This window comes from Anabas testudineus, chromosome 1 (genome assembly GCF_900324465.2).
Source record: "Anabas testudineus chromosome 1, fAnaTes1.2, whole genome shotgun sequence".
Classification (NCBI taxonomy): Eukaryota; Metazoa; Chordata; class Actinopteri; order Anabantiformes; family Anabantidae; genus Anabas; species Anabas testudineus.
Genome location: NC_046610.1, coordinates 27,297,462 through 27,324,369, shown reverse-complemented (window position 1 = coordinate 27,324,369; position 26,908 = coordinate 27,297,462). Strand labels below are relative to the sequence as shown.

General features: G+C 39.8%; 1 protein-coding gene across 2 annotated transcripts; it reads left to right on the top strand.

Annotated features, from left to right (window-relative positions):
* The first annotated feature begins 234 nt into the window (after positions 1 to 234).
* On the top strand, positions 235 to 26,908 carry si:dkey-28b4.8 (sarcoplasmic/endoplasmic reticulum calcium ATPase 2). 2 transcript variants are annotated; one of them, XM_026360272.1, is made up of 24 exons: positions 235 to 558; positions 2,046 to 2,165; positions 2,361 to 2,378; positions 2,480 to 2,562; positions 2,734 to 2,838; positions 6,734 to 6,872; positions 13,954 to 14,120; positions 17,421 to 17,576; positions 17,741 to 17,882; positions 18,054 to 18,220; positions 18,997 to 19,085; positions 19,231 to 19,333; positions 19,479 to 19,610; positions 20,007 to 20,132; positions 20,224 to 20,445; positions 20,659 to 20,770; positions 21,453 to 21,691; positions 21,775 to 21,995; positions 22,087 to 22,289; positions 22,382 to 22,467; positions 23,884 to 24,017; positions 24,333 to 24,450; positions 24,729 to 24,863; positions 24,973 to 26,908. In XM_026360272.1, exons 2-24 carry the CDS (start codon positions 2,048 to 2,050, stop codon positions 25,153 to 25,155), a joined length of 3,198 nt encoding a protein of 1,065 aa, XP_026216057.1. In that variant the 5' UTR covers positions 235 to 558; positions 2,046 to 2,047; the 3' UTR covers positions 25,156 to 26,908. The 2 variants fall into 2 exon arrangements, with proteins under 2 accessions (XP_026216057.1, XP_026216058.1); XM_026360273.1 differs by having other exon boundaries at positions 235 to 624.

Here is a 26,908-nt window from a genome sequence, read left to right as displayed (position 1 = left end):
TTTATATAAAGTGAAAGAACAACTATAATCATCTGTAGTCGTTTTATATTGTAAGGGACATTACAGAAAAACATGGCGACCATATACAGCTATACAAAGTTACAGTTTACAGTAGAATCATCTAGAAACATTGCAAGGAAATACGTCGCATATAGTATTAGTTTCAATTTTGAAAGTTAAACCGGAAGTTGTAAGCGTGATTCGGGTAGCTTGATTTCGATGCTGTGGCCTGTATCCTCAAATAATACTGACCCACACACACTCCTGCTATCAGGATAATAAGTAATAATAGCATATTGCCCGGATAAACTAGTCTTTGACCACATTGGGAGTAACATCTGCCTTAAATACGCCTTATTTTTTTAGGCAATATTTTTTTACCTTTCGGAAATAAGATAGTTTCAATGATTTTCACTTACGGGCGACTGTCAAAGTATAAGTGGATAGCCTGTTGTAAAAGCAATTTTTTTCATTGTTGTAGAAAACATATGGCGCTGTGATTTATCCTGTTTTATAAAACTATACGACTAGCGGACAAACGGGACAGCAACCGGCTTGGTAAGCAACCTGTTCATCTCCGCTGGATTAACGTTATACATAACACTAGCTTCTACGCTAGCTAAGGTTAGTCTATATAATATTCCCTGACTGTTTTTCACCAGCTAAATACCAGCTTTTTTCCCTGATAAGGATTTTCACCTGTCATTTGACACTTGGTTTACTGTATTAGGTTATAACCCATTAATTATGCTACGCTTTGCAAACATTTTACCCGTGGGCAACACGTCTCTGAGTGTTGGCCGTCATGTCATCCATATAATGCTAACGTTAACCCAAATTTTAGGCGAGGCTATTAGCAATAACCAAATCATTTCATCATGCAAAATAACCGGAAATGTCATTATTCATATTTAGTAGGTATAAAGATTATTAGCCGTCCGTCAATTAACGTTGTATTTGGTAGATGCAGAAATTGGCATCAGCGACTGTTGGCCGATCCTATAATTCTAATTATCTTAAAAACAGGCCTTTTAATGCAACCTTATTTAGGCCCTTTACGAGTAATCGAGAACAGAAGATCTATGAATACGACAGAGATTATCTCTTTCTCCTTAACACACTTAGCCTGCTCCCTAACGCACTTCTTAATGGTGGAGGAACAACAGGCAAATTATTTCTTACTGTCACATCATTATTTACTTGAGAACTATCACACTTAGTGTATTGAGATCTACTCGTTGGTAAAAGGCCTTAACCAGGTTCTGTTTGGACAGCTACCTTTCATTTGGCTGCAGGGAGAAGAGCATTTAAGGGCAACAACACCCCTGTTCAAATATAGCATGTATTCTTGAGGATTGAAAAGTTTCCTTTGTCCCCTCCCGAATGTTGATGTAACAGACCTGAATAGTCCCCTCATTTTGCAGACTATTATGTATGGTGACGACTATAACAACGGTTATTGATTCTAAAATTGCCATTAGCTGCTAATTTCTGCAGACTGTTTAATTACTAACAGTATCTTACAATATGTTTATCTGTCTGCCTCTGGCAGGTGTGATGCAACACAGGGATATGGCAGAGCCAGCTCACACCATATGGATAGTAACTCATGTCTCTTGGGCCTGTTCATCCCTGCGCATTCCAGTTTGTGTTGTTGCTTGGCTATGCAGTGCATACGATTCCCCAGCCAAATTATGCAGTAACAGTGTGTAATTTTCATTGTAGGTGCCGAGAAGCAGCTATTAAAAATCTAAATAGTTGCAGTCCGTGTGCAACATGGAATTTGCAGAAATATAAACATCATTTGACCTGAAAATAGTAACATAAAAAAAATACATAGCAACAGCTGTGCATCTTCAATCAAAAATATCCTGAATTAGACAAATTAATTTCCTGTAGTTGTGGTTGTCCTTAAAAAGATGATTACGCACTTGTTATATACACTACAAACTTGATGATCTACCCTTCTTCTCTCCTATATGTAACTTACCAAAACAGAGGTTTGAAGATATTGCCTTGTCTACAATGTCCTCTTCCTTCCACAGTGATGGATAATGCTCATACAAAAACAGTGGAGGAGGTTTTGGGCTTCTTCAGTGTAAATGAGTCCACAGGCTTGAGCTGTGAGCAACTGAAGAAGAACAGGGAGAGATGGGGACCCAATGGTAAGTGCTTACCTACTGACTACAGCCAAATGGCTGTAAAACCCTGTGCTAAAAACTGTAGGACACTGAATAAGTTAACTTGAATTAATTATTGTACATACTGATAAACAAACTAATGAGCATTGATATTTTTCTTCTCATCCTCTCTTCTTACTCTCTATATTTAACTACTTTACTTTACTTTACAACTCACAGAGTTACCAGCAGAAGAAGGTAAACTCTCTCTCCTCCCATTCCCATGTATTCATCTGACATCCATACATCCTTTTACTATTTATCTATCATCTATCTACTGTGCCTATTTGTCTGTGTAGGGAAGTCCCTGTTGGAGCTGGTGATGGAACAGTTTGAGGATCTATTGGTTCGAATTTTGCTGCTGGCCGCATGTATCTCATTTGTAAGTACACACACCGCACAACTACAGGCATACACATATATATAACTCAACTTGTTTATATAACTCAAAAGGACAAATTTGCAATTAAGGAGCCATATTTGCATAAAATAACAGATCAGTTTAACCCTGCTATACACACACATTGCAATCATTTTCTTTTGTCTTCTGTAGACCCTGGCTTGGTTTGAGGAAGGAGAGGGAACGATCACAGCCTTTGTTGAACCCTTTGTCATTCTACTCATTCTCATCGCCAATGCTATTGTAGGAGTATGGCAGGTAACCGCTGTGTGTTAGACAAATGAACAGTCAATTTAATTCCAATTTTTAAACACATTTTTCTACCTGTTTTCAGACACATTTTTTGATTGCATAATATTAAAGAGTCTTTATTACATACATCATCAGTCATCAGTTTGCAGCTGTAAATTTTTTAATTAACATGAAATAATACATAGAAACCTAAACTTTGCTACCTGCGGTACCTGTTTTGTATGCTGGTCCACAGAGTTTCTGTTTTGATTCCTGGTTCCTCCTGGCTATATGTCGAGGTGTCCTTGGACAAGACACCGACACCCCACAGTAGAGCTGTCATCTACTGCAACTGTCCAAACAACAATTTATTAAGTCACTCAATGGGATCAATAAATTATGTCATCATTATAAATATCATATCTGTTCAGTCCCATGTGCAAAGGTTAGTTAAAAATTGAGGGTTCATTTATACAGCACCATTGTAGTTTGGAGGTGGCTGTGGATCAACAGGTAGAGCAGTTATCTGCCGATCATAGGACTGGCGGTTCGACTCCCGGCTGCCATGCCAAATTCTTCCTTGGGCAAGATACTGAACCCCAAGTTGCCCCTCAGTGAGTCAGGTCAGCTGCATAGCAGCTCTGCCATTGGCTGTGTGCGAATAGGTGAATGAGATGCAGTGTAAAGTGTTTTGAGTACCAGTTAGGTAGAAAAGTGCTATAAAATGCAGACTTTTTAGATAAGATAAATCTTTATTTTCATTGCACAGTCACACTTAGTACAACAGTACAACGAAATTGCGAACTATCCCACATTGGTGCAGAGAGAGAGAAGATAACAAACAAAATAATAATAATAATAATAACACAACTTACAATAACCTTTCATACAAAATAAAAAAGATCAAAATCTATTTAAATATATATATATATATATATATATACAAATATGTATACAAATATACATATGCACACCAGCTGTATATACAGAATATACACTCTACTCAGAAAACTAAACCAGATGTGTGTGTGTGTGTGTGTGTGTGTGTGTGTGTTCACGAGGGCTATTGCCCAATTGTAAAAACTGTTCCTTAGTCTGTTAGTCTGTGACCTCAGCACCCTGAGTCTTTTGCCAGAGGGCAACATCTTAAACAACCGGTGTCCTGGGTGTGTGGAGTCTTTCAGGATGTTGCGTGCCCTCCTAAGACAGCAGGTGCCGTAGAGGTCCATCAGTGAGAGAAGAGGGTGACCAATGACCTTTTGGGCAGTGTTTATGACCCTGTGTAGCACCTTCTTGTGTGCCATGGTGCAGCTTGAAAACCACACAGAGATGCAGTATGTTAGCACACTCTCAATGGAGCAACGGTAGAAGGCAACCAGCAGTTCTCTCTTCAGGTTGACCCTCCTGAGGATCCTCGTGAAGTGAAGACGCTGTTGGGCCTTTTTCACCTAGGTACTTGAAGCTTGGCGCCCTCTTCACACACTCCCCATTGATAAGGATGGACTGCAGATCTGACTTCTTCCTCCTGAAGTCCATGATTATTTCTTTGGTTTTTGTGGTGTTTAGGACCAAGTTGTTGTCCGCACACCACCCTACCAGCCTCTGGATCTCATCTCTGTATGCTGTCTCATTACCACCAGAGATAAACCCCACCGCAGTTGTCTCATCGGCAAACTTAATAACAACGTTGTCTGGGTGTTTACTGACACAGTCATACGTGTACAGGGTTTACAGCAGAGGACTTAGCACACAGACTTGTGGGGAACCGGTGTTTAGTCTCAGGGCTGTGGAGAGATGAGGACCCATTCTGACTCTCTGTACTCTGTAATAGAGAAAGTCTCTGATCCAACAGCAGGTGGTGGGAGGAAGTCCAATGTCCAACAATTTTGCTGACAGTCTGTCCGGTAGAATTGTGTTACACACAGAGCTAAAGTCGACAAAGAGCAGCCTTGCATAACACCCTTGTGTTTCCAGGTGGAAAATGGAAACACAAGGGTGGTGTGGAGCGCAGTGATGATGACGTCCTCTGTCGATCTGTTAGCTCTGTATGCAAACTGCAGTGGGTCGAGTGTGGGTGGGACGTAGGACATAATGTGGCGTCGGACCAGTTTCTCAAAACACTTCATTATGACAGGTGTCAGAGCTACTAATCGGTAGTCATTGAGGCTGCTGATGGAGGTCTTTCTAGTATCATAAGCTACATTCAGACATGCACCAGAACCCTGAACATATGTGGACATTGAGTGAGGAAGCAAATGCCTGAGAGAGATAGCCTGGAGATAACCCACTTTATCCTGCTAGACCCCTTAATATAAAGTCTGACTACATTCATCTGCATACGCCCCCCCCTTTCGCAGAAACAGTAGAACCAAGCACCATAGCAAATGCTCAGTGTCTCTGTACAAATGTTGCCCCTGGTCTGTGAACCTACACTGCCATCCAAAACCTAATTTGCTGCTCATTGTGATGCTATGGATGGCAGTATGTTCAATGTATTTTGATTCCAAAACATAGGTTTAAAAACAAATATTGATAAAAGACCTCCAGACATAGGTCTCTTTGTTTTAAACATGCTCTGGTGACAGTGCAAATTGCTAGGGAACTAAGGTGGGAGAAAAAATTGCTTTTATTTTCATCAGCACCCGTCTCTCAAGACACTTTGTAATGATTTGAGCGAGTCCAACAGGTCTGTAATCATTTAGACTGGCTGCAACAGGCTTTTTTGGAAATGGAGCGATAATAATTGACTTTAGGTAATAGCGTGGTACAATAGCATGTGCCAGAGACAAATTATAAACCTATATGATGACAGCAGCGAGTTCACAGAAACAAAGTACTTTCCCAGCAACTCCAATGGACCAGCAGACTTCTTAGGGTTCACCAGTCTTCTGACTCCTTACTCACTTAATGTTCCTTTACAGAATGTGCCTGGGAACAGGAAGGAATATATTTGAGAGAGGAAGTTTGACTTAAAAGTTAAGAAACAATTAAGGTCCTTTGCCAGTGAAGCATCACTTTTGGAGTTGGTGGTGGGGGCCAAGCACACCCAGAACTCTGGCCATACCATACAGAATCAGCATTATTATTTAAATAGTTCATTTATTGTCATTTGTTGTTGATAACATTTGGCTCATACTTTCCTTGAATATGTTGTTTTATTCTAAACATTCTGGCTCTATTTGTGGAGGTTGTATAATGAGGTGGACATTGTCAATGTCTCTATATCAGGTGACCAGTGGTTATACTGCTTTAGCAACTATAATACAGCTATGTGAGCAGTCATTACATGCAAATATACTAAGTCCTCTGCTTTTACTCTCATACTACTACTAAGTACAATGCCACATAAAATAGACACAAAATGTGATACCATCACAGGTTTTAAAATTGATTGCATTTCTTTTAACACTGTGGTCAATCTTGTGTTTGTTAGTTTATTTGGTCTTATGTTTTGCTGTTGACCTTGTTTGGGTTTTAACAAAGGCACACTCAGGGCAACCTCATGTTTTCAAAGCCCATTAAAATGTTTTTAGCTTAGCTTCTGTGCCTCTTATCTTTTCTGTTTAGTTGTATGATGTTTGGATTATGACAGTTAAGTATTCATAGATAGGGAGAACGAAACAGGATGCAGTCTGTGCTTGTATTTTCTGTCAGTCTCTCTTTTCAAGAAGACCACACACTCAAAAATTGCAGTTTTTTATATTAGATCCCCACCTTCCTCATAGTATTATGCGGTATTGTTTTTTGTTTTTGATTATAAAAACATTCCGATCAATAGTGAAACAGCTTCAATCCAATGTGTATTTAATGAATACATTGACCAGCATTGGGGTGACATCAACAACATTCATCCATCTTATGCTGCTGTATAACAAGGAACAATCTCACCTACTGTATCCTCTTGTATTGTTGGCTCCTCTAGGAGCGTAATGCAGAGAATGCCATTGAAGCTCTAAAGGAGTACGAGCCAGAAATGGGCAAGGTGTACCGTCAGGACAAGAAGAGTGTCCAAAGAGTCAGAGCTCGAGACATAGTTCCTGGAGACATTGTGGAAGTTGCAGGTAAGCAGGCAAACAGCACTTAAAGATGCATCATCATTCTCATCATACATGACAAACAAAATTAAACATAATATAATAGGTATAGACCAGGGGTGGCCAACCCTGGTCCTCAAGAGCCTCAGCCCTGCTTCCAACTATCTCTGCATTTCCTGCTTCTGATTGGCTGAACACACCTGATCCATGTAATCAGCAGAGGGTAGGGCAGAAATAGTTGGAAAACAAGCAGGGCTGAGGCTCTTGAGGACCAGGGTTGGCCACCCCTGGTATAGACATTAGCGGGTGGCTGCGGCTCAATAGGTAGAGCAGTTGTCTGCTGTGGTTCGATTCCCGGCTGCCACGTCACATGCCAAAGTGTCCTTGGGCAATATGCTGAACCTGGTGAGTCAGGTTAGGTGAGTCTGCCATTGGTGTGCGTGGGTTCGTGTAAGAATGGGTGAATGAGATTCAGTGTAAAGTGCTTTGAGTACCAGCTAGTTAGAAAAGCACTATATAAGTGCTTACCATTTACATCACACAGTCTTACATTAGCAGTAACAACCCCAGCTAACTGCACTCTTGTGGCATGTTGCACAAACCTCTGAAGTTTCATAACTGCTGGTCTATGGACATGGTGACTTTCAATCTTACAACCTACAAATTACAGACAGACTCTGACTCCTTGTTGATGATTGGCTCATTGATCTGAATGAATTACTCCCTTTTCTACGATCTTCCAAAAAACAAATAATAGGATTTTTTTTTTTTATAAATTGTGTAGTCACTGATTCAGTGCTTTCCATATGTTGCAGATCATAGTAAATGGTGTCAGTAAAAACAACCAACATTACATTACATTACATTATTAGGAAGATTGTAAGGAGCTACGCTAATAACAATAGCTAAGCTGACAATAGAACACATAGTTAAAGTTCTCTGAACTGCATTGCATTTGCTGTAGTTAGAAATAGTAGAGTGCTGCTGGATAGAAGGAGAGTAAAGAGGCTCTGTTTGGCATTGGTGCTGCCCTTCACAACGCTGAATACGTTACATGTGCGTTTTGCCTCAAAAATGTTTATGCACATGTAATGGAACATGGAGCAGTGCATTTTAGAATTCTGTTGATTTTTTTATTTGGTTGAAGCAGGGCAGAAAAAATCCAAAACCAGAGACACACAAGCCATGTGTAATTGCTGTACAAAGCATTCAATTTAATTAAATTTTATTTTATTTGTTATTTTGCCAAATCACATCACAAGTCATATCAAGACCTTACAAATTATAATTGTATAAAGAATTATATAGTAAACCCAACAATCCCATTTGAGCAAGCATTAGCCAACAGTGGAGAGGAAAACTTCCAGCAGAACCAGGTGGCAAAGGCCTCGGCCGGTTGGGGTGAGTGGAAAGAGGAGAGAGAAAAGAACAGCAGGCAAAAAAAAAAACAAGCAGCAAAAATGTTGGTTGGTAGAACTAGTAACTGGGCAATGGAGACATACAGGTCCAAGGCTGGAGTAGAGATCCCCCAGCAGACTAACTTATAGCAGTGTAACTAGGAGATGGTTCAGAGTCGCCTGAGCCATCTCTAGAAAAAGCCTTTACTCATCATATGTCACATTTTTACATTCCTCTGCATTTAACCCATCCCCTAGGGGAGCAGTGGGCAGCTACATACAGCCAGGAGCTAGCGTGAAGGACACATACGTTTTAAGTCTAGTCTCAAATGTAGAGAGGGTGTCTGCCTCCCAAACCTGAACTGGGAGCTGGTTCCACAGAAGAGGAGTTGATAGCTAAAGGCTCTGCCTCCCATTCTACATTTGGGGACAGAGAGTTCTGCTGGGAAAATATGGAACTATAAGGTTTTTAACATAAGGTAAAGCTTGATTATTAAGTGGTTTATATATTGCTAATTCCAGTCAGAACTCTGGCTGCAGCATTTTGGATTAACTGGAGGCTTTTAAAACACTTATTGGGACATCCTATCGCTAGAGAATTACAATAATCCAGTCTGGAAGTAGCAAATGCATGGAATAGTTTTTCAGGTGAGATTTTTAGGACCAAACAAAATAACCTCTGTCTTGTCTGAATTTAGGAGAAGGAAATTGGAGGACATTTAGGCCTTTATGACTAAGCATGCTTGAAGCTTTATTAATTGCATAGCAATCAAATTTTTGTTTAAAAAGTGTTTCCTAAGGGGGACATATATAGAGTAAAAAGAACTGGTCCAAGCATAGAGCCCTGCAGAACTTGTAACTAACTTTTGTTAGTGTGCATGGAAGACTCATCATTAACATACACAAGCTAGAATCTATCTAAAAGATGTGATTTAAACCAGCCTAGTGCTGTTCCTCTAATCCCAATGGTACTGTATGTTCCAGCCTGTGTAATAAAATGTTATGATCTGTAGTGTCCAATACAGCACCAAGATCTAACAAAACAAGAGAAAAGTCCATTGTCTGATGTATGGAAGATGATGATTGAAGATCGTTAGTTACCAGTGCTGTTTCTGTACTATGATGTACTCTAAATCCAGTGTGGAAATTTTCATACAAGTATAAAGATGTCAGCGTTCTGTTATTGCACAACTAGCATAGATTTGGAGTTGTCTGCTTTATTCACCACTAGCATATCAAGTATAGAAATAACTTTTTCCCACAATTGGTAAACTATCTAATTAGTTGGTAATTATTGCTAACATTAGCATGAAGAAACCTTGTAAATGCATTTCCACTGCAGTTTTGTTTAGACATGGTTCAAATAACACTGTGGCCCCTTTGTTTATTCATTCCTGACAAACATCATAATCAGCATGCTGCTACAACCCTGCATTCTGACTGTTATCGTCATGGAAACCTGAGAGGCACACAAGGTCTTCATGGAAAATTCTTAGTTGTAGTGCATCTCGGGGCTGCATTCCTAGATGTTTTTAGAGTATAGATTCATGAACCCAAGATTACAAGATAGGACTACAGTGGTCTGAATGAGTATATACTATTTAGGTTAATAATGTGGTGTCTAATGCTTTTTTCACTTATATGTGAGTTTTGTTTGTCATCATCTTCTCTTCAAGTGCATTTAGAACTTTATAGTACAGCAGATGGACAGATGTTTTCGACATTTATCAGATTAAATGATTATAAGTAAAATTTTCTGTGTTCCTGTGACCAATCATGAGGTGGTTACATTTACATTATCTTGACTCAGTAAGGAAACCTAAATAAATCCTCTAAATGCCCACTGCTATTTCAAGCTTTTTAGAGAAAGGAAATAGGGTCGGGCGTGTGTGTGATCTGCAGTGCCCTTCTGTCTGTAGTAAAAGTATTCATTCTCCAGAGCATGGGAAGCCTGTGACACTAATCACAGCTGGAATCACAGGACAAAGCTGAAAACTGTGTGTGTGTATGTGTATTGTTGTATTGTCTATCTAGGGCAAAACACCAGATAATTTAAACAAAAGTCACAATCCCAATACAGACAGGAAGAGGAGAAATGTGCATTGGAAATAAGTCTGGGAAGATACAGCTCGTACAGCAGAGTTGACAGTCAGATAAAAGTGTGCTGGTAAATATGCTGGGGAGCTAATGAAGGAATGGGAAAGGTGTACAGGTGGGCATGGGGAGCTAGGGAAATGGGAAGGACCCCACTGTTTTCTTTGAAATAACTTGAAACTGACAAATGCACATGTGTAGTCAATCGATGTTTACAAGCAACCACATAAAATTAGTTAGGCCTTATTTAGTATGTTCTCGGTAAGAAGGATTACAGGACTTGGGACAACGCATTTGTTAACAGCTACTGCAGTGTGTTACAAACTAACTCACGGGACACAAGTATAATAAGCAAAAAAGTTTTTTATTACAACCTGGTCTCAAAAAACAGAGGACCAGGTGGCATATTCAAAACAAACACAAGGACACTAACTAGATGCAAAAACAATGTAACAACTTAAGGTGACCTCAACCCGGTGGAGACAAAATAGCAAATAAAGCATGAAAAACAGTGGCAACATAAACCAGCGATATAAAGTGACAACATAGGATCACTGCAATCATGCAGGCAAAAAAAATAAATGAACACATGAACCAGAAATACAAACTACCAACAAAATATAACTGCAAAAGGCAGGCAAAATACAAACTAATACACAATCCATAAACCAACAAAATACCACTGCACAGGCAGGGGAACAAGGTAGGAGAATGGCTGGAAAGCATCAATGTAACAATCTGGCAACAAACTGAGGGGAGCTATATAGTAAAGGGAGCACACAGGTAAAACTTATTCGTAATTAGAGCAGAGGAGAGTGGAGGTAGTCCAAATATGGGCATAACGGCAAGTGGCTGGGGAGCAAAGCCACAGGAGTGGGACCACGTGAAAACGAGAAGGAGACAGAGAAACAAAACCAAAAACAAACTGGGCAGGGACAAGACAGGAATCATAACACAGTGACCCAGACATGAGTTAATGCAGAAATGCAAGAACCTTTGGCTTGGCTGTTATTCTGTGCCCCTTCTTGTGAGTGGATCCAAATCAGCCAGTAGCTTATTCAACATCTCCAAAACTGCATCACAGAACAGAAAATATGTTTTTGTTTTTTTTTTTCTTCTGTCATTCCAAATATATTTACATTAGTGGTTAACTTGTGTTCTTAAAGCATTGTTTCATTTCCTCTATGCCTCCTCATCACCAGAAGCCATCTGTGCTCAAGCTGATTGCATCAGCATTTTGTATTATACATATTATATACAGATGCCATCACAGCCACTTCAATCACTTTGCTTATAAAAATCACACAGCACATGCTCAGTTTATGTATGTGCATTTTCACCCTGTAGGCAAGGGCCAGAGCTGTGAGCCTAATGTGGGTAGCTACTGGAAGCCAGTGCAGTGATTTGAAGAGTGGCGTGACGTGTCCTTTTAGGCTGATCAAAAATAAGATGTGCTTCTGCATTTTGGATCCTCTGAAATAGTTTGATGGTGCATGCTGGTAACCCCATCAGCAAGGGATTACAGTAGACAAGACGAGAAATGACCACTGCCTGCACAATGTTTTGTGCACATGGTAGGCATATGCTGTATTGTTAGTGCTTTTTTGTATAATGTCAGAAATAACTCTCTTTGTAACCAGCCAATGTAGTGATGATAAAGACCAGAAGTCTCTCTGGTTCTCGTACCTCACTTATGTATAAAAACTTGTAAATGGTTTATAAATAGCTGTCCATGTGCAAAAGAAAGAATGCTACCCTTCATGTGTAGCATTTGTGAGCGACGTTTGTCAGCTTTATTGTAGCTTAGACCCTAGGAAAAATACCCTTATTGGATTTCTCCAATAATGATTTATATCATTATCGTCTTTCGACCATTTAAATGCTTCCTCAGTAAAGTTCTCTCACATATCTATAAACACACAAATATGAGTTCTTTTTATCTTATTATTATCATGTTGTGTCAAGTTGTGTTAGTTCAGATTCAGATCTTTTATTTACAAAACTCACACCCACACAAGGTGGAAATTTACAATACTACACTATGATAACATGAGATAGACATGTCAGTATCAGTATACAGTCAAACAGAATAATCCTAACCCTGGGCACAGAAAGCAATTACAAGGAGGAGTTTATAGCTTTCAGTTCATATAGGACAAACAATTTGCAGACATTTTCAGTGGAGTAGGGTAACTTTGGCCACTTGAGGCAAACAGCAAATCTACGTAAGAAGGTCACAGTGTTGGGTGGCTGTGGCTCAATAGGTAAAGCAGTTGTCTGCCAGTCATAGGAATGGTGGTTTGATTTCTGGCTCCTTCTGTCACATGCCACAAAGTGTCCTTATGGGGTAAGATACTAAACCCCAAGTGACCCGGTGAATCAGATCAGCTGCATAGTAGGTCTGCTATTAGTGTGTGAGTGTGTGTGTGCTTGTGTGTTTGAATAGGTAAATGAGATGCAGTGTTAAAACGCTTTGGGTACCAGTTAGGTAGAAAAGGGCTATATAAGGTCAGACTATTTACCATTTGCCAAGGCAACTGCAGCACACAGACAAGTTGCAGTTTAGACAGGACATTAAGAATTAAAGTACTTATGTTGAGTGGCATCATGAATGAGGCTATTTAATGTAAGTAGAGCTGTAAAATAGTGATGATTAATTGACTGGTTGGTCAAAAGATATTGAATCTGCAGCAATTTAGGTAGATATATTTTTACTGTTATATTCTGTGGTTGGAGAATCTGAAATATGTACTGCTTGTCTATGTTTTATGTAATTTTAAAATAAGAGGTTTGCTAATGTTTACATTTATTAAATGTACCCTAAATGTACAACCTAAGTGTACAAGTGTGACTGACACAAGACTCCAGACAGGGAAAGTAATGGAGCAGATTCTCTTCATGGTAAAATCAAGTTCACCAATAGTGTGAGCAATATATGTATGTATTTGTTAAATTCGGACAGCTAACAGCATTAAAAGGACCTTAAAAGATAGCTTAAAAAAAAAGAAGGGGCACAATAGAATATCATAAAAATTATATTTTGTAGGCCAACCTGGAAGTTGCATCATCTGGTTCCCTCAACAAAAAGCCAGTGGGATTTTTTTCTGGGTTTTGGATTACTGCAGAAAATAAGTTCTGTTACAAAACAAATATTGAGGATACTTAAACAATTTGTTCAGCAAGATAATTCGCAAATGAGCAACATGTGCATGATGTTTAAAGCCTGAATAATAAGTAAAAGGCTGCTGCAGCTTTTAAATTTGTACTAAATATGTACTGCTTTGTACATGTTTATGTTTTCAATAAAAAATTATTTAAAAAAAAACAAGGAAAACAACCAATAGATTTTTATCTTGTAATTTAGTTTCATGTGCTTAGCTCTTCTACAAAAGTTTGTCCTCTTAGTGTGACCTGATCTACAAGTGTTCTGAAGTGTCCCAATTTTTGGACTCCTTTTTCAAAAATAATAACAAAAAATATAGCTTATAACTTTTATGATGAATTAAATGAAACTAGAGTGACATTTTTAACAACTGGTAAACCTTATATTCAACTCAAACACCATAGTACTCTTTGTGTGAACTAAATGCTGGACTAAATATCCCTCTCTTCCCCAGTCGGTGATAAGGTCCCTGCTGACATCAGGCTGACATCCATCCGTTCCACCACACTGAGGGTGGACCAGTCCATTCTGACAGGGGAGTCTGTATCAGTGCTTAAACACACAGACCCTGTACCAGATCCAAGAGCTGTCAACCAGGACAAGAAGAACATGCTTTTCTCTGTAAGTCTCAACAACCATGTCTGATGGACCTGTGACTATGTGTGTCTTTGGAATTCCCTTTTTACACTATTTACATTTCAATATAAAACAAACAAGCAGAAGAAACAAGATGCAATATGTGTGTATATATGTTAGCAGGAGAATGTGAATATCATTATATAAAAGTCTGTCAGACTTCAAAGGCTGCTTAGTCGCTAGGTGGTGTGTGGTCAAAGAACAGCTATTGATGTTTTATTTAGCACCATGAATTTAACAGGCTGCAGACCCGCAGGTCATCTTTGTTGGTGTAATCATCAGAGCAAGGTGCAAACCACTAGCAACGCTCAAGAACAAAAGGAAAAGCCAGAAAACACCTAATAAGGCCTGTGTCTGGACTAGTGCAATGCCCTGCTGACAGAGCTACCAGCATGTACTATCAAATCCCTCCAAAATGCAGCAGCAAATCTCATTTTTGGTCAGTCTAAAAAAAGAAGATCTTATTTTAGACTATAAGGGAACAACACCAGTTTCATACCTCTGCATGACCACCACTAGGCTTGCAGCTTGTAATTTAATATAATGTGCTTAGCTCTTCTACAAAAGTTTGTCCTCTTAGTGTCACCTAATCTGAAAGTGTTCTGAATTGTCTCACATCCTCTTTCCAAAATAATAACAAAAAAATAACAAATGCCCCACTTTTAATCAGTCTAGAAGGACACATGTCTATCCACTCTTCGAATATCTGCACTGGCTTCATAGAGCTGCCCTCATCAGATTGAAAGCTCTGACCCTTGCCTACAGAGTGGTTAACTCAACAGCATATGCCTACCAGAACTACCTCATCCAGGTCTACTATGCATCCTGCCCACTACACTAAATGTAGCTTTAAAAGTCCCACTGTGTAAGTAGCCCGTACATTTCTCCTACTTCAGAGTCTGAAAAATTCAAGATTTAAAAAACTTTATTAATCCCAGGGGGAAATAGTTTTACTTTGTTACAGTTGCTCTCTACTCAAACAAAAAAAAAAAGGAACCTCAACCAGAAAAGATCCACACCAACATAAATTAAAAATAGCATCAATACACAAAATTCAGTATATACACAGAATGTAAGTAAGATGGATTAAAATAAATAATAGTCCAGGAATGATAACGAATATATGGCGGCCTGCTGGCTCAATGGGTAGATCATTCGCCTTAGATGCAGAAGGGTCAGGATCCAAACCCCGACACCAGGTGTGTCCTTGAGCAAGACACTCCACGCTAGCTCCCTGGGTGCTATATGTAGCTGCCCACTGCTTCCCCCAGGGGGATGGGTTAAATGCAGAGGGCCAATTTTGTTGTGACATATAATGATTAAAGTCTTTCTTCTTCTAAAATAATTAATCTAATGATTGTCAGTTCCCCACCCACTTAAAGACGGGGGAGGAGTTGTGCAGTTTGATGGACACAGGCAAAAAGGATCTTTTGTGGTTCTCTGTGAAGCACTTGATGTTGATCAGTCTCTGGCTGAAAATGCTCTTCTGTCAAGCAGCATACTGTGTAGTGAGTGGGAGGGATTGTCCAGGATTGAGAGGAGTTTGGACATCATCCTACTTTCAGCTAAAACATGTAGAGTGTCCAGCTCCACCCCCAGAACAGAGCCAGCCCACGAAATCAGGAGAGTGACAACCTGCATGTTTTTTTAATTTCACTCCCAGCAGTGCATGGTGTTAAATTAAAAAAACATAATAAATAATAAAAAAAATAAATAAAAAAAAACATTCTCACTAGGCCCCCAGGCTTGTCCAGGTGGGTGTAGGTGCAATAGAGCCGATGTATGATGGAGCAGATGTGAGGGTTTGACCAAAAGTCAAACACTCACTTGAGGGTTGGATCTGGTACAGGATCAGAAGGACTCAATGATCAGCCTCTCAAAAGCCTCTTGTCAGAGCCACTGGTCTGTAGTCACTGAGGACACTGTGGCATAGCTTCTTCCATCCAAGAGGTACTCTCTCCAGACACAGGCTAAGATTAAAGATATGTTGAAGAACAGTGCATAGCTAGGAAGCACAGGCTTTCAGCACCCTTGGGCTAATTCCATCTAGCCCTGCAGCCTTAGTGGGGTGAAACCTGTTCAGCTGTCTTCTCACCTGATCTGCAGGAGTCTATAGTCAGGTGCAGGGCGTTCTTAGGCTCAGTCTGGAATATATAAAAAAAAAATTAAATCTTTGGACAAAACACACAAATGGTAACACAGCTTTGAATAAGACTTTACAGTCAAACAGACAGAGACAGTAAAAATCAGTCCATCTTTGAGCTTCAGTCATAAAATGAATCCATCAAACTATATACACAAGCACATGTACTGTATACTGGACCTCTCTGTCAAAAACAAATAAATCCATAGTTTGTTCAGATTCTGAGAGGGTAGAAGGAAGAAGAAATACTTCTGCGTCCGTCTATACGTTAAGTGAGCACTGTCCGTATGGTCTGCTGTTACAGTTTTGCTGTTTGCAGAGTGAGTCTGCTGTAGCAAGGAAAAACAGCAAGGATTTTAGATCCTTCCTGGGATCAATTCAGTTTCAATTCAATTGAATTCAGTTTTATTTGTATAGCGCCAATTCACAACAGAAGTTATCTCAAGACACTTTACAGTGCAAAGTTTAAGACCTCACAGAGAATAATTATACAAAAAATGATACAGAAAACCCAACAATCCCATTTGAGCAAGCTTTAGGCAACAGTGGAGAGGAAAACCCCCCTTTAGAGGAAGAAACCTCCAGCAGAACCAAGCTCATAATGGGCGGCCATCTGCCTCAACCGGTTGGGGTGAGTGGAAAGAGAAGAGAGAAAAGAACAGCAAGCAACAAAAACAACAACAAGCTACAAGACCATTGGGCAGGTCAACTGGATTCTGGAGATGTACAGCTCCAGGCCGAAGATACCTGCAGAAAAGTACAGAGAGAGGGATCAGGCGTGTGTTCTGCAGTACTATAGATAGTAGTCAATAGCTGGCTAGCTGTTGCCATATACAATATATATACAATATTGTATCCCTGGTGATGTATGCCTCCTGATAAGCTCACCAAAAGTCCTCCCACAAACCCAGGTGATCAGTAAGATCCCAGTAAGTTCACTTCTGCCCATCATCTCTGAAAAGCACAAAACACGAGTTGGACAAAGACACCAAAAGGTCAAGAAAACTAACGAAAAAAACAACAAAGAGAGGAGCTGCTGTAACTGGATGATCACCATTCCATTATTTATTAACTTAACTGTATTTGTAATTACAAAGACTACAGCACAACAATGAGGTAATTCTTGTGTTGAACTTCGGCAGGGTACCAACATTGCAGCAGGGAGAGCCATTGGGGTTGTCGTGGCCACAGGAGTGCAGACAGAGATTGGGAAAATTAGAGATGAGATGGCTTCCACTGACCCTGAAAGGACCCCTCTACAACAGAAACTAGACCAGTTTGGAGAACAGCTGTCTAAGGCAAGATGCCGTAATTTAGAAATGAAATGTTGCACACTGATTTGAACTTTGTTTATGATATTTTGTAAAATGTATTTCATAATCTTTATTCCATTTTACAATACATTTACAGTATGTTTGACTAATATGTTACTAGCAGCATTTACCTTGCTCTCATCCTGCAGGTCATCAGTGTGATCTGTGTGGCAGTGTGGGCTATCAACGTGGGACATTTTAATGACCCAGTGCATGGAGGCAGCTGGCTGAGAGGAGCTGTTTACTATTTCAAGATCGCTGTGGCACTGGCTGTAGCTGCCATCCCTGAAGGTCAAACATCTATGCAAAAAAAATAACACCCTATTTGAGTATTTCCTATGTTTGTTTGTTTGTTTGTTTTTACAAGTGAAAGTATTTTTAATAGTACAAATATCATTTGGGCACATGATAATCAACTGCCCAAGGGAAGAAGCTCAGTTGTCCCTCTGTGTTTCCTCCCAGGCCTTCCAGCAGTCATCACTACCTGCCTGGCACTTGGCACCAGGCGGATGGCCAGAAAGAATGCAATTGTCCGGAGCCTGCCGTCAGTGGAGACCCTGGGCTGTACCTCTGTTATTTGCTCTGACAAAACTGGAACACTGACCACCAACCAGATGTCAGTTTGCAGGGTAAGATGATAGTAATTGAAAAATATTGTGACCTATAAATATTAAGCTCTGATCCACGTTATGTCTTACAGTGTTTTCATACCTTAGTGCGTTTGCTTTGGTCTGAATCAGTGGATGGGTTTGTAAATGTGTAGCGTTTCAGCCACTGATTCGGACCAAAGCAAAAGGTGTGAAAACACCTATAATTTCTATGTGACTCACATCTAATTTAGCTCTTGAATGACTGATATGAAACTGTCCTATTGATTACAGAGATCCAAAAGCAGACAATATAGTTTGAAAATTTATAAAAAGTAGTTTGTGAATCTAAATTACCAACCAATGGCTTGACATACTAATATTAGATTAAAAAAAGGTTAAGCTCACTTGTATTCTGTTTAGCAACTACAGTATACACAGGCAGTTTTCGTATAAAGTTAGTGACAATTAAGACATTCAGGATATTGTGCATTTTAACACAAACTCTCTGTACAATAGAACTCATGTCTTACTCAGCGCTGTGTCTTTTTAACACAGAATTTTAACACACTAAATATTTTTATTTGCTTCTGCTTTGTTGTTTTTTGTGATGTCACATCAATTGACTGTTAATTGAAAACAGCACTAATTTCAGGAAGCTGCCCTTAAATGTAGTGTTGGCTTTGATATAAAAACCAAATGTTAGGAAGTGGAACAGCCGGACAAACAGGAATTTGAAACTAACTGTAAATATGATCTGCTAACATTACTAAACTGAACAACTACTGCAATGTCTGTGTGTGCATGCATGTGTTTAGATGTTTGTAGTGGACAGTGTGTCAAAGGACCACTGCAGCCTGAGCGAGTTCACAGTGACTGGATCTACTTATGCCCCTGAAGGGGAAGTGTGAGTGTCTTTAACCTTTAACTCTTAACACTTGACATATTATGGATAATGAATGAATATAGATGCATTTCATCAACTTTTCAATGTCTATGTCTTTTGTCTGTCTTGATTTGTCCTCATGTCCCACTTTCCTCCTCTTGTTCAGTTACAAGGATGGTGCAGTGGTGAAATGTAGTCAGTATGAAGGACTGGTGGAGATGGCCTTCATCTGTGCACTGTGCAATGACTCATCACTGGACTACAATGAGGTCAGAAATTTAAACATGACTGCAGCAGTCGCTCAGAACATCATATATTACTGTTTATGGTTCTGGAAAAGTGGGATCTGACTAAACTGGTCAGTGAAGAGAGCAATCCACAGTACACTTTCACCTCTTTCTTTCTGTGTTCCAGGCAAAGGGTGTATATGAAAAGGTTGGAGAGGCAACAGAGACTGCCCTGTGTTGTCTGGTAGAGAAAATGAATGTGTTTGACAATGACCTGAGAGGACTGAGCCAAGCTGAAAGAGCTACAGCTTGCTGCTCCGTAAGTGTGTGTGTTGTAAGGACCTGCATAAAAAGTGAGGACATTTTAGCCGGTCCTCACAATGAGAAGGGAGAAAGCGCAATTTCAGGGTTAAAACTAGGTTTTAGGGGTAGGGTAAAATTTAGGCTTTGGTTAGAGTAGGGTACACTTTCTAAGTTAAAAATTTAAACAGACTAGAGTAGCATGGCCTAAGTGACAGTAAGGGGCTAGGGAAAGCATTTTCTCAATGAGAAATGTCCCCACACTGAATGCCATACAAAAATGTGTGTGTGTGTGTGTGTGTATGTGTGTGTGTCTATAAGAGAGAGAGACAGCGACAGAATAAGGAAATCAATCCCATATTGTTTATTTACTTTCTCTCAACAGTTGTAAAGACAAGACTGTTTTTGTGTTTAGGTGATTAAGCAGTTGATGAGAAAGGAGCTGACACTGGAGTTCTCTAGAGACAGGAAGTCCATGTCTGTCTTTTGTTCCTCCAACAAACTCACCAGATCTGCCTCTGGAACCAAGATGTTTGTAAAGGTCAGTTAAACCAAGCTCCACAGTTTTACTCTTTGGCTGTTAATAAACTGTTGTGTATCCGTGTGTCCAAGCTTTTCCCATCTCTCTTCAGGGAGCTCCAGAGAGCGTGCTTGAGCGCTGTAATTATATCCGCGTCAGTGGTTCTGCTCGCGTGCCTTTGAGCCCAACAGTCCGAGAGCAACTCCTGTCCACCGTGCGGGAGTGGGGTGCGGGCCGAGACACACTGCGTTGCCTTGCCGTGGCAACAAGAGATACGCCTCCTGACATGCACCGCCTCAACCTGGAGAACTCAGCTGCCTTTGGTGAATATGAGGTAATGGTGGTGTTGATGATGATTACGATGATTCTGCCTCTGATAATGTGTAAATATAATTTTTGTAGGAGATGAAATTGGTCAGTTGATGAACTGAATTTTGTCAGTCTTCAGCAGTGCCTCTCAATAATGAGATGCACTATTAATTATCAGTGCTGAAGAAAGAAGGGAAGCTAAATCTGTACCTTCCTTTCATCTCTTCTCTCTCGCCAGTCGGATTTGACTTTTGTGGGCTGTGTGGGCATGTTGGACCCCCCCAGGAAAGAAGTGCTTAGTGCAGTCCGAATGTGTAGGCAGGCTGGCATTCGGGTCATCATGATCACAGGTACAGCTGACACATGCACAAATGCAACTAGATACACCAATACATTAACAGTATTAATATATCAATAACATCAGCCCACACATAGACTGTATTCTTAACTCCATACCTGCCTAAAGATCTACTATATATGAAGAACAGTCACAAACATGTGCTTAAAGGTTTAACAGTGGCATTCCATCAGCTCAGTCCTTTGCATTTCCTGTGTGTACACATCTGTAATGATGTGAAGTGGTAAACATTGTTTATGCAAAAATAGCTCTGGCTTTTTTTAACAGAAACGATACACAATCTACTTTCCATCTTTTTAAGCATCAAAGAGTTGTGTTCGAAAAGTGGTTGTGTTTGAAAAGTGGCTGGAATATAAAAAGTAAATAGTTAAATAAACCTTAAAGTTCTAGTTCCAAGTACAAAATTAAAGTACTTCACTAGGATAAAATCATTTAAACAATATTTCTTGGCAAACATTATGCAATGTGGAACACAAAACAACTGGTAAACTAGACATCTTAAATAAATTAAAAGTAAAATGGCTCTTTGTGGCTCTTAAAGTTTTTATTATCACCCAGCAAGTACGATTCCACTGATACAACTTAAAGCTGCACTTTTTTTCCTATAATTGTAAGTTCATACGAAACAAATCAGTCCCATCCTTCTTCTCATAATTCTTCATCTTTCTCTTAAGGTGACAACAAAGGGACGGCTCTGTCTATCTGTAGAAGGGTGGGCATCATAACAGAACAGGAAGAGGAGCATGAGGGTGCAGGGGTCATCGGAGGTCTTACAGGGCGGGAGTTTGACGAGCTGCCTCCCCACCTGCAGCGTCAGGCCTGCCAGACTGCTCGGTGCTTTGCTCGGGTGGAACCAGCACATAAGAGTCGTATAGTGGAGTATTTGCAGAGCCTGAGTGACATCACTGCTATGGTTAGTGAAGAGCCTTGTAGTTTAAGAATGGCATATTGAATCCAGTCCTGTCATACTTAATGATCTTCTCTATCATGGGTCAGACAGGTGACGGGGTAAATGATGCACCAGCGCTCAAAAAGGCAGAAATTGGCATTGCAATGGGCAGCGGCACAGCTGTGGCTAAGTCAGCCTCTGAAATGATCCTGGCTGATGACAACTTCTCCACCATTGTGGCTGCTGTGGAGGAGGGCAGAGCTATTTACAACAACATGAAACAGTTCATCAGATATCTGATATCATCCAACATAGGAGAGGTGGTCTGGTGAGTACAAAAAAACTCCAAAAAGTCTAAGACTAAAAGAGACATTTATTTTAAACCTCTTACTGTTTGCTTTTCTTCCTTTCCTCCTCAGTATTTTCCTGACAGCTGCGCTCGGCATGCCTGAAGCATTGATCCCAGTCCAACTGTTATGGGTCAACCTGGTCACTGATGGTTTTCCAGCAACAGCTCTGGGCTTCAACCCTCCAGACCTGGATATCATGTCCCGTCCTCCTCGTTCCCCCAAAGAGCCTCTGATCTCCAGCTGGTTGTTCTGTCGCTACCTCATCATTGGATGTGAGTCAGGATATTGGGACAGAATTTCATCAAATTGCTTTACTACTGGTAGAACTATAGTGACTAATTCCTACTGCCATCTGTCTCTGCAGGTTATGTGGGAGCAGCTACTGTAGGAGCCGCTGCCTGGTGGTTTATGGCAGCCCACGATGGTCCTAAACTTTCCTTCTATCAACTGGTAAACATACCATATGACTTCACTACTCTAATTATTGTTTCTTTGGCCCTGCATTATATGCAAAATATGTATTAGTTCAGTCACTCAAACACTGTGACACTAAAACAAACAAGGCAAGTAAAACCCTTTTATTTATACATAGGCTGTGTAATAAAAATCATATCACATATTCCAGTAAAAAGAGTGGGAAAAAAACATTTGAAAAAAAAAAAGTCCTACAATAAAAGCTGCATTATTAGTATGTAATACTCATGCTAATACAATAAGCAGCAGACAAAACACTGTACAATTGATAGGGCCAGTACCATACCTGCAAAACAGCACAGAAAAAGGGAGACAGAAAGGAAGGAAAACAGGAGAAAGAAGACACAAAGTTAATGACATGCAATGGCATATAAATGGAAAAAGAGAGGAGAAGAGCTCAGTGTCCCACAGCAGACCAATCTATAGCAGCATAACTAAGAGGTGGTTCAGAGTCACCTGAGCCATCTCTAACTATAAGCTATAAAGTTTAGGCCTAGTCTTAAATGTACAGAGGGTGTCGGCCTGCTGATCGTGAACTGGGAGATGGTTCCACAGTTGAAGAGCTTGATACAGTGTAGCTAAAGGCTCTGCCGCCCATTCCACATTTTGAACCCCTAGTAATAGTACAATTAGACCTACACTCTGAGAGCAAAGTGTTCTGCTGGGATAATATGGGTCTATGGGATATCATGAGGTCAATCTGTAATTGATGATTTAAAATTTTTGTTTTTAAACCCACTGTACAGTATTTAAACAGCAGACAGTCAAAATTAGCTTACAGCTGGTAAACATAATTCAATTAAATTTTATTTATGTAGCGCCATATCATAACAGAAGTAATCTCAAGGCACTTTACAGTGTAAGGTTTAAGACCTTACAGAGTATAACAATCCTATTTGAGCATAGTGGATTATAATGCAGCTTGAGACAGATATTTAGCTTACAATGGATGCAGATATTGGGTTCCTCACAAACACAATTCCAAATGAATGCTAATGATGCCCTGTGCCTACTGGATGTGTTACTAGTTTGTTAGCATGTTTGCAGTGTCAAGTTTATAATACAATACTGTCAGTGTTGGTATTACAGTTTGTTCCACTGTGCCCTACATTTATTAGTGCAGATCTATTTAAGGCTGCATAGCAATGAATTGTGATGTTCTATAAGACAAGCTCTGAATAACCTTGATCATAAACAAACTCCTTGTTACTTATTGTCTAACAAATATCTGCCAATAGTGATACTGGGAGAAGACAAAATTAAGAACTGAGCCAAAGAACAACGGCATTAGAATATGTTACCTTTGTAAGTAAGTGAGATAGATGGGATGGTGGAGCCGAAAAGAGTAGAGAAGTGCCAGGAATGTGACTTCCAGTTTTGTTTTCTTCACAGTCCCACTATCTGCAGTGCAGTGAAGGGCACATTGAGTTTGCTGGTGTGCAGTGTTCAGTTTTTGAGTCTCCTTATCCAATGACAATGGCTCTTTCTGTCCTGGTTACCATAGAGATGTGCAACGCCTTAAACAGGTAAGAACAAAACAAACATACTCACACACTGGGAAATTGTGGTTAGACAGCTGCCAGACAGTACATATTGGCACTACTATAGGGTTTCAGTTTCATGTCCAAGGACACCTCAGCAAGTAGCCAGAAAGAACCAGGAATTGAACCACTCACCTTGGGGTTTATAAATGGCAGCTCTACCACCTGAGCTACTGTGTATTAGATATAAAACAACCCTCACCATTCTGAATGACCACAGTGGTCACTCAGATTGTGCTGCAGTGTATAGTTGAAGTTTTTGTTTGTTTGTTTGTTTATTTGTTTTTTTGTACTCTCCAGTTTGTCAGAGAACCAGTCCTTGCTAAAGATGCCTCCCTGGTCTAACCCCTGGCTGGTGGGGGCCATCTGTCTTTCTATGGCTCTACATTTCCTCATTCTATATGTAGACCCACTGCCGGTAAGAAATAAAGCATGTACACTGCTAAACATCAGCATTAAAGGTGGTGTTAATGTTCACATTTATTAGCATGGGAAAACTTTTTGCTAACCATGCTTGTGAGTCTGTACATGCCAAGCCCTACAAACTGACTGCCCATGCCGGGCCACTATAACATTTACACCACCAGGCGATGTTAATGTTGTGCCTGATTGGTGTATACAACACATTAAATTTTATTGTTCACAGACACTTCTTCAATACAGGGTTTAAGTACCCAGTATTTGTTCTGTCTTTAGGTGATATTCCAGATACGTCCCCTGTCGTGGCCTCAGTGGGTGGTGGTGTTGAAGATGTCACTTCCTGTCATCTTGATGGATGAGGTCCTCAAATTCCTGGCCCGAAACTATATTGAGCCAGGAAACCAACTCCAGGTCAGAAGAAATGCTTTAAAATACTTCTATTAACAAACAGTAGGACTATTGTTTTTCAGAGTTGTCTGTGTCTAACCCTTTTCTCTGTTCAAATACACTTCTATAAAAGACACGTGAAGAGGAAGAAGAGCAACAGAGAACAAGGGGTAGCACGGGATTGGTTAATGTCATGATGACAAAGCTGCGTCAGTCACTAATGGGAGTGTCCTGGTCATTCGTCTTTATATCCGCACCGCTAGTCATATGGATCTTCAGCCTGGATTCTGACATTACCAACCTATTCTGGGAGTGATGGAGAAAAGGAGGGACAGGTAGACTGAAAGTGGATAGAGAAAAGTAAAAATAAAAAAGGTTTTGAAGGAAATTGCAGAAAGCATGGGACGTAATGTGTAAAAGTGGGGTGAAATGAGAGAGAATAAGAATATAAGAAGTAACAAGTGAAAATCTTAGCTGGCCGACAATCAGAAAAACAAGTTTTAGAGCATCACTTCTCTATAATCAAAAGGTGCTATGTATATTAGTGAATACTATTGCCCACTTAAACTGTACTGGCACCAGCTCCACATTTTCTTGTCTTTAGAGACACAAATGTTTGTCGAAATATTATAGGGCCATCAGCCTGTACTGTAGACAGCAGTAGCATGCTAACATGCAAATTTTTACATTCTAAGTTAGTAAAGCAAGCTAGCATGTTAGTGTCTGTTTTTAAATACAACAACTAACATCTATTATTCTGCTGTGAAGCAGTTTATTTAGACTGGCTGCATGATCTCTACACTATTTTTAATTTAAGGGAGAGTAACTCTCCACATCTCCCCACATCTATCAAGGCTAAAGTAGCATCTCACTAAAAGTTCTGACATGACAAAATTAAAATGCGAAAGCAATGAATCTTGAAAAGTCAGAAAAATTATGTGCATGGCAGAAATATGTTTTTCTCATATGTCACTAACCTAACAGCATGTTGCTACACATAGCACCTTTTAAATGAAATGTATGATGAAATTCTGTTCAGAAAATTAGTGGTTTAAATAGAAACCAGAGAGAGCAGAGAAATACTGAGTGGTTCACAATCTCTCTCCAACACACACGCACACACACATACACACACATACACACACGCACTAGCTTTAATTGCTTTAAATCCACACTGTTCACCAGTAATAATATGTGGTATGAACAGATAATGAAATAAGATAACCAGACATACACTAGAAACCTCAGCTGGCAACTCTAACAATCTTAATGCTGCAATGCAAAAAATCTATTACATCATAGTTGGAAGAAGAAAGTGTATATGAGACTAAAACAAACATTTACAGAAGACTGTTAGCAGAGCACTTCAGAATGCTCATCAACACGTCTCACACTTCTAACATGTTACAGAGTGAACGCTCAGCCTAAGGGGGGTCTGTTAAAGTATCCTGTACTGTATGTATACAGTCTAAAAAGGGAGTCACATGCCTTAAACCGTGTTAAGGTCTACACTACAGTCCATTGTAACATTAAAACTGTTAAAGACCAGTCATTCAGACTTTTATTCTTCAGACACAGTATTCTTGCTGTGTTTTCTGACCTAATCAGACCTTCGATGGTTCTTCTTCTCCTTTGGTTTCACAGACCGACTAGGGCTTAATTAAAACCTTCACACCATGATTAATGGATGAGTCAGATTGATTCTTTTAGAAATGATAATATGATTTGTGTTCATGCTTAGTCACAGTAGAGGTTGTTGTGTGTACTTCCATGCAGAGTCAGCATCCAAAGCATGTGACAGAACAATATGTTTTTTTCGTTTAAATATATTGTATGTTCTTATTACTATCACTTCTCAAGTGCTGCAGCAAACCGGATGTTTTTAGTTTGTATCTTTCATGTCTTGTCTCCACACACCTGTTCACTATAGAAGCTCCTTCTGTTCACCACAGAAGGAGCTTCTGTGGTGAACAGAAGGAGCTGGTGAACAGAAGGAATTTAACATGCACAATTTCATTTTTACCACCATTGCTTTACCAGATCTAATAAACATGTTTCTAATGTTTCAA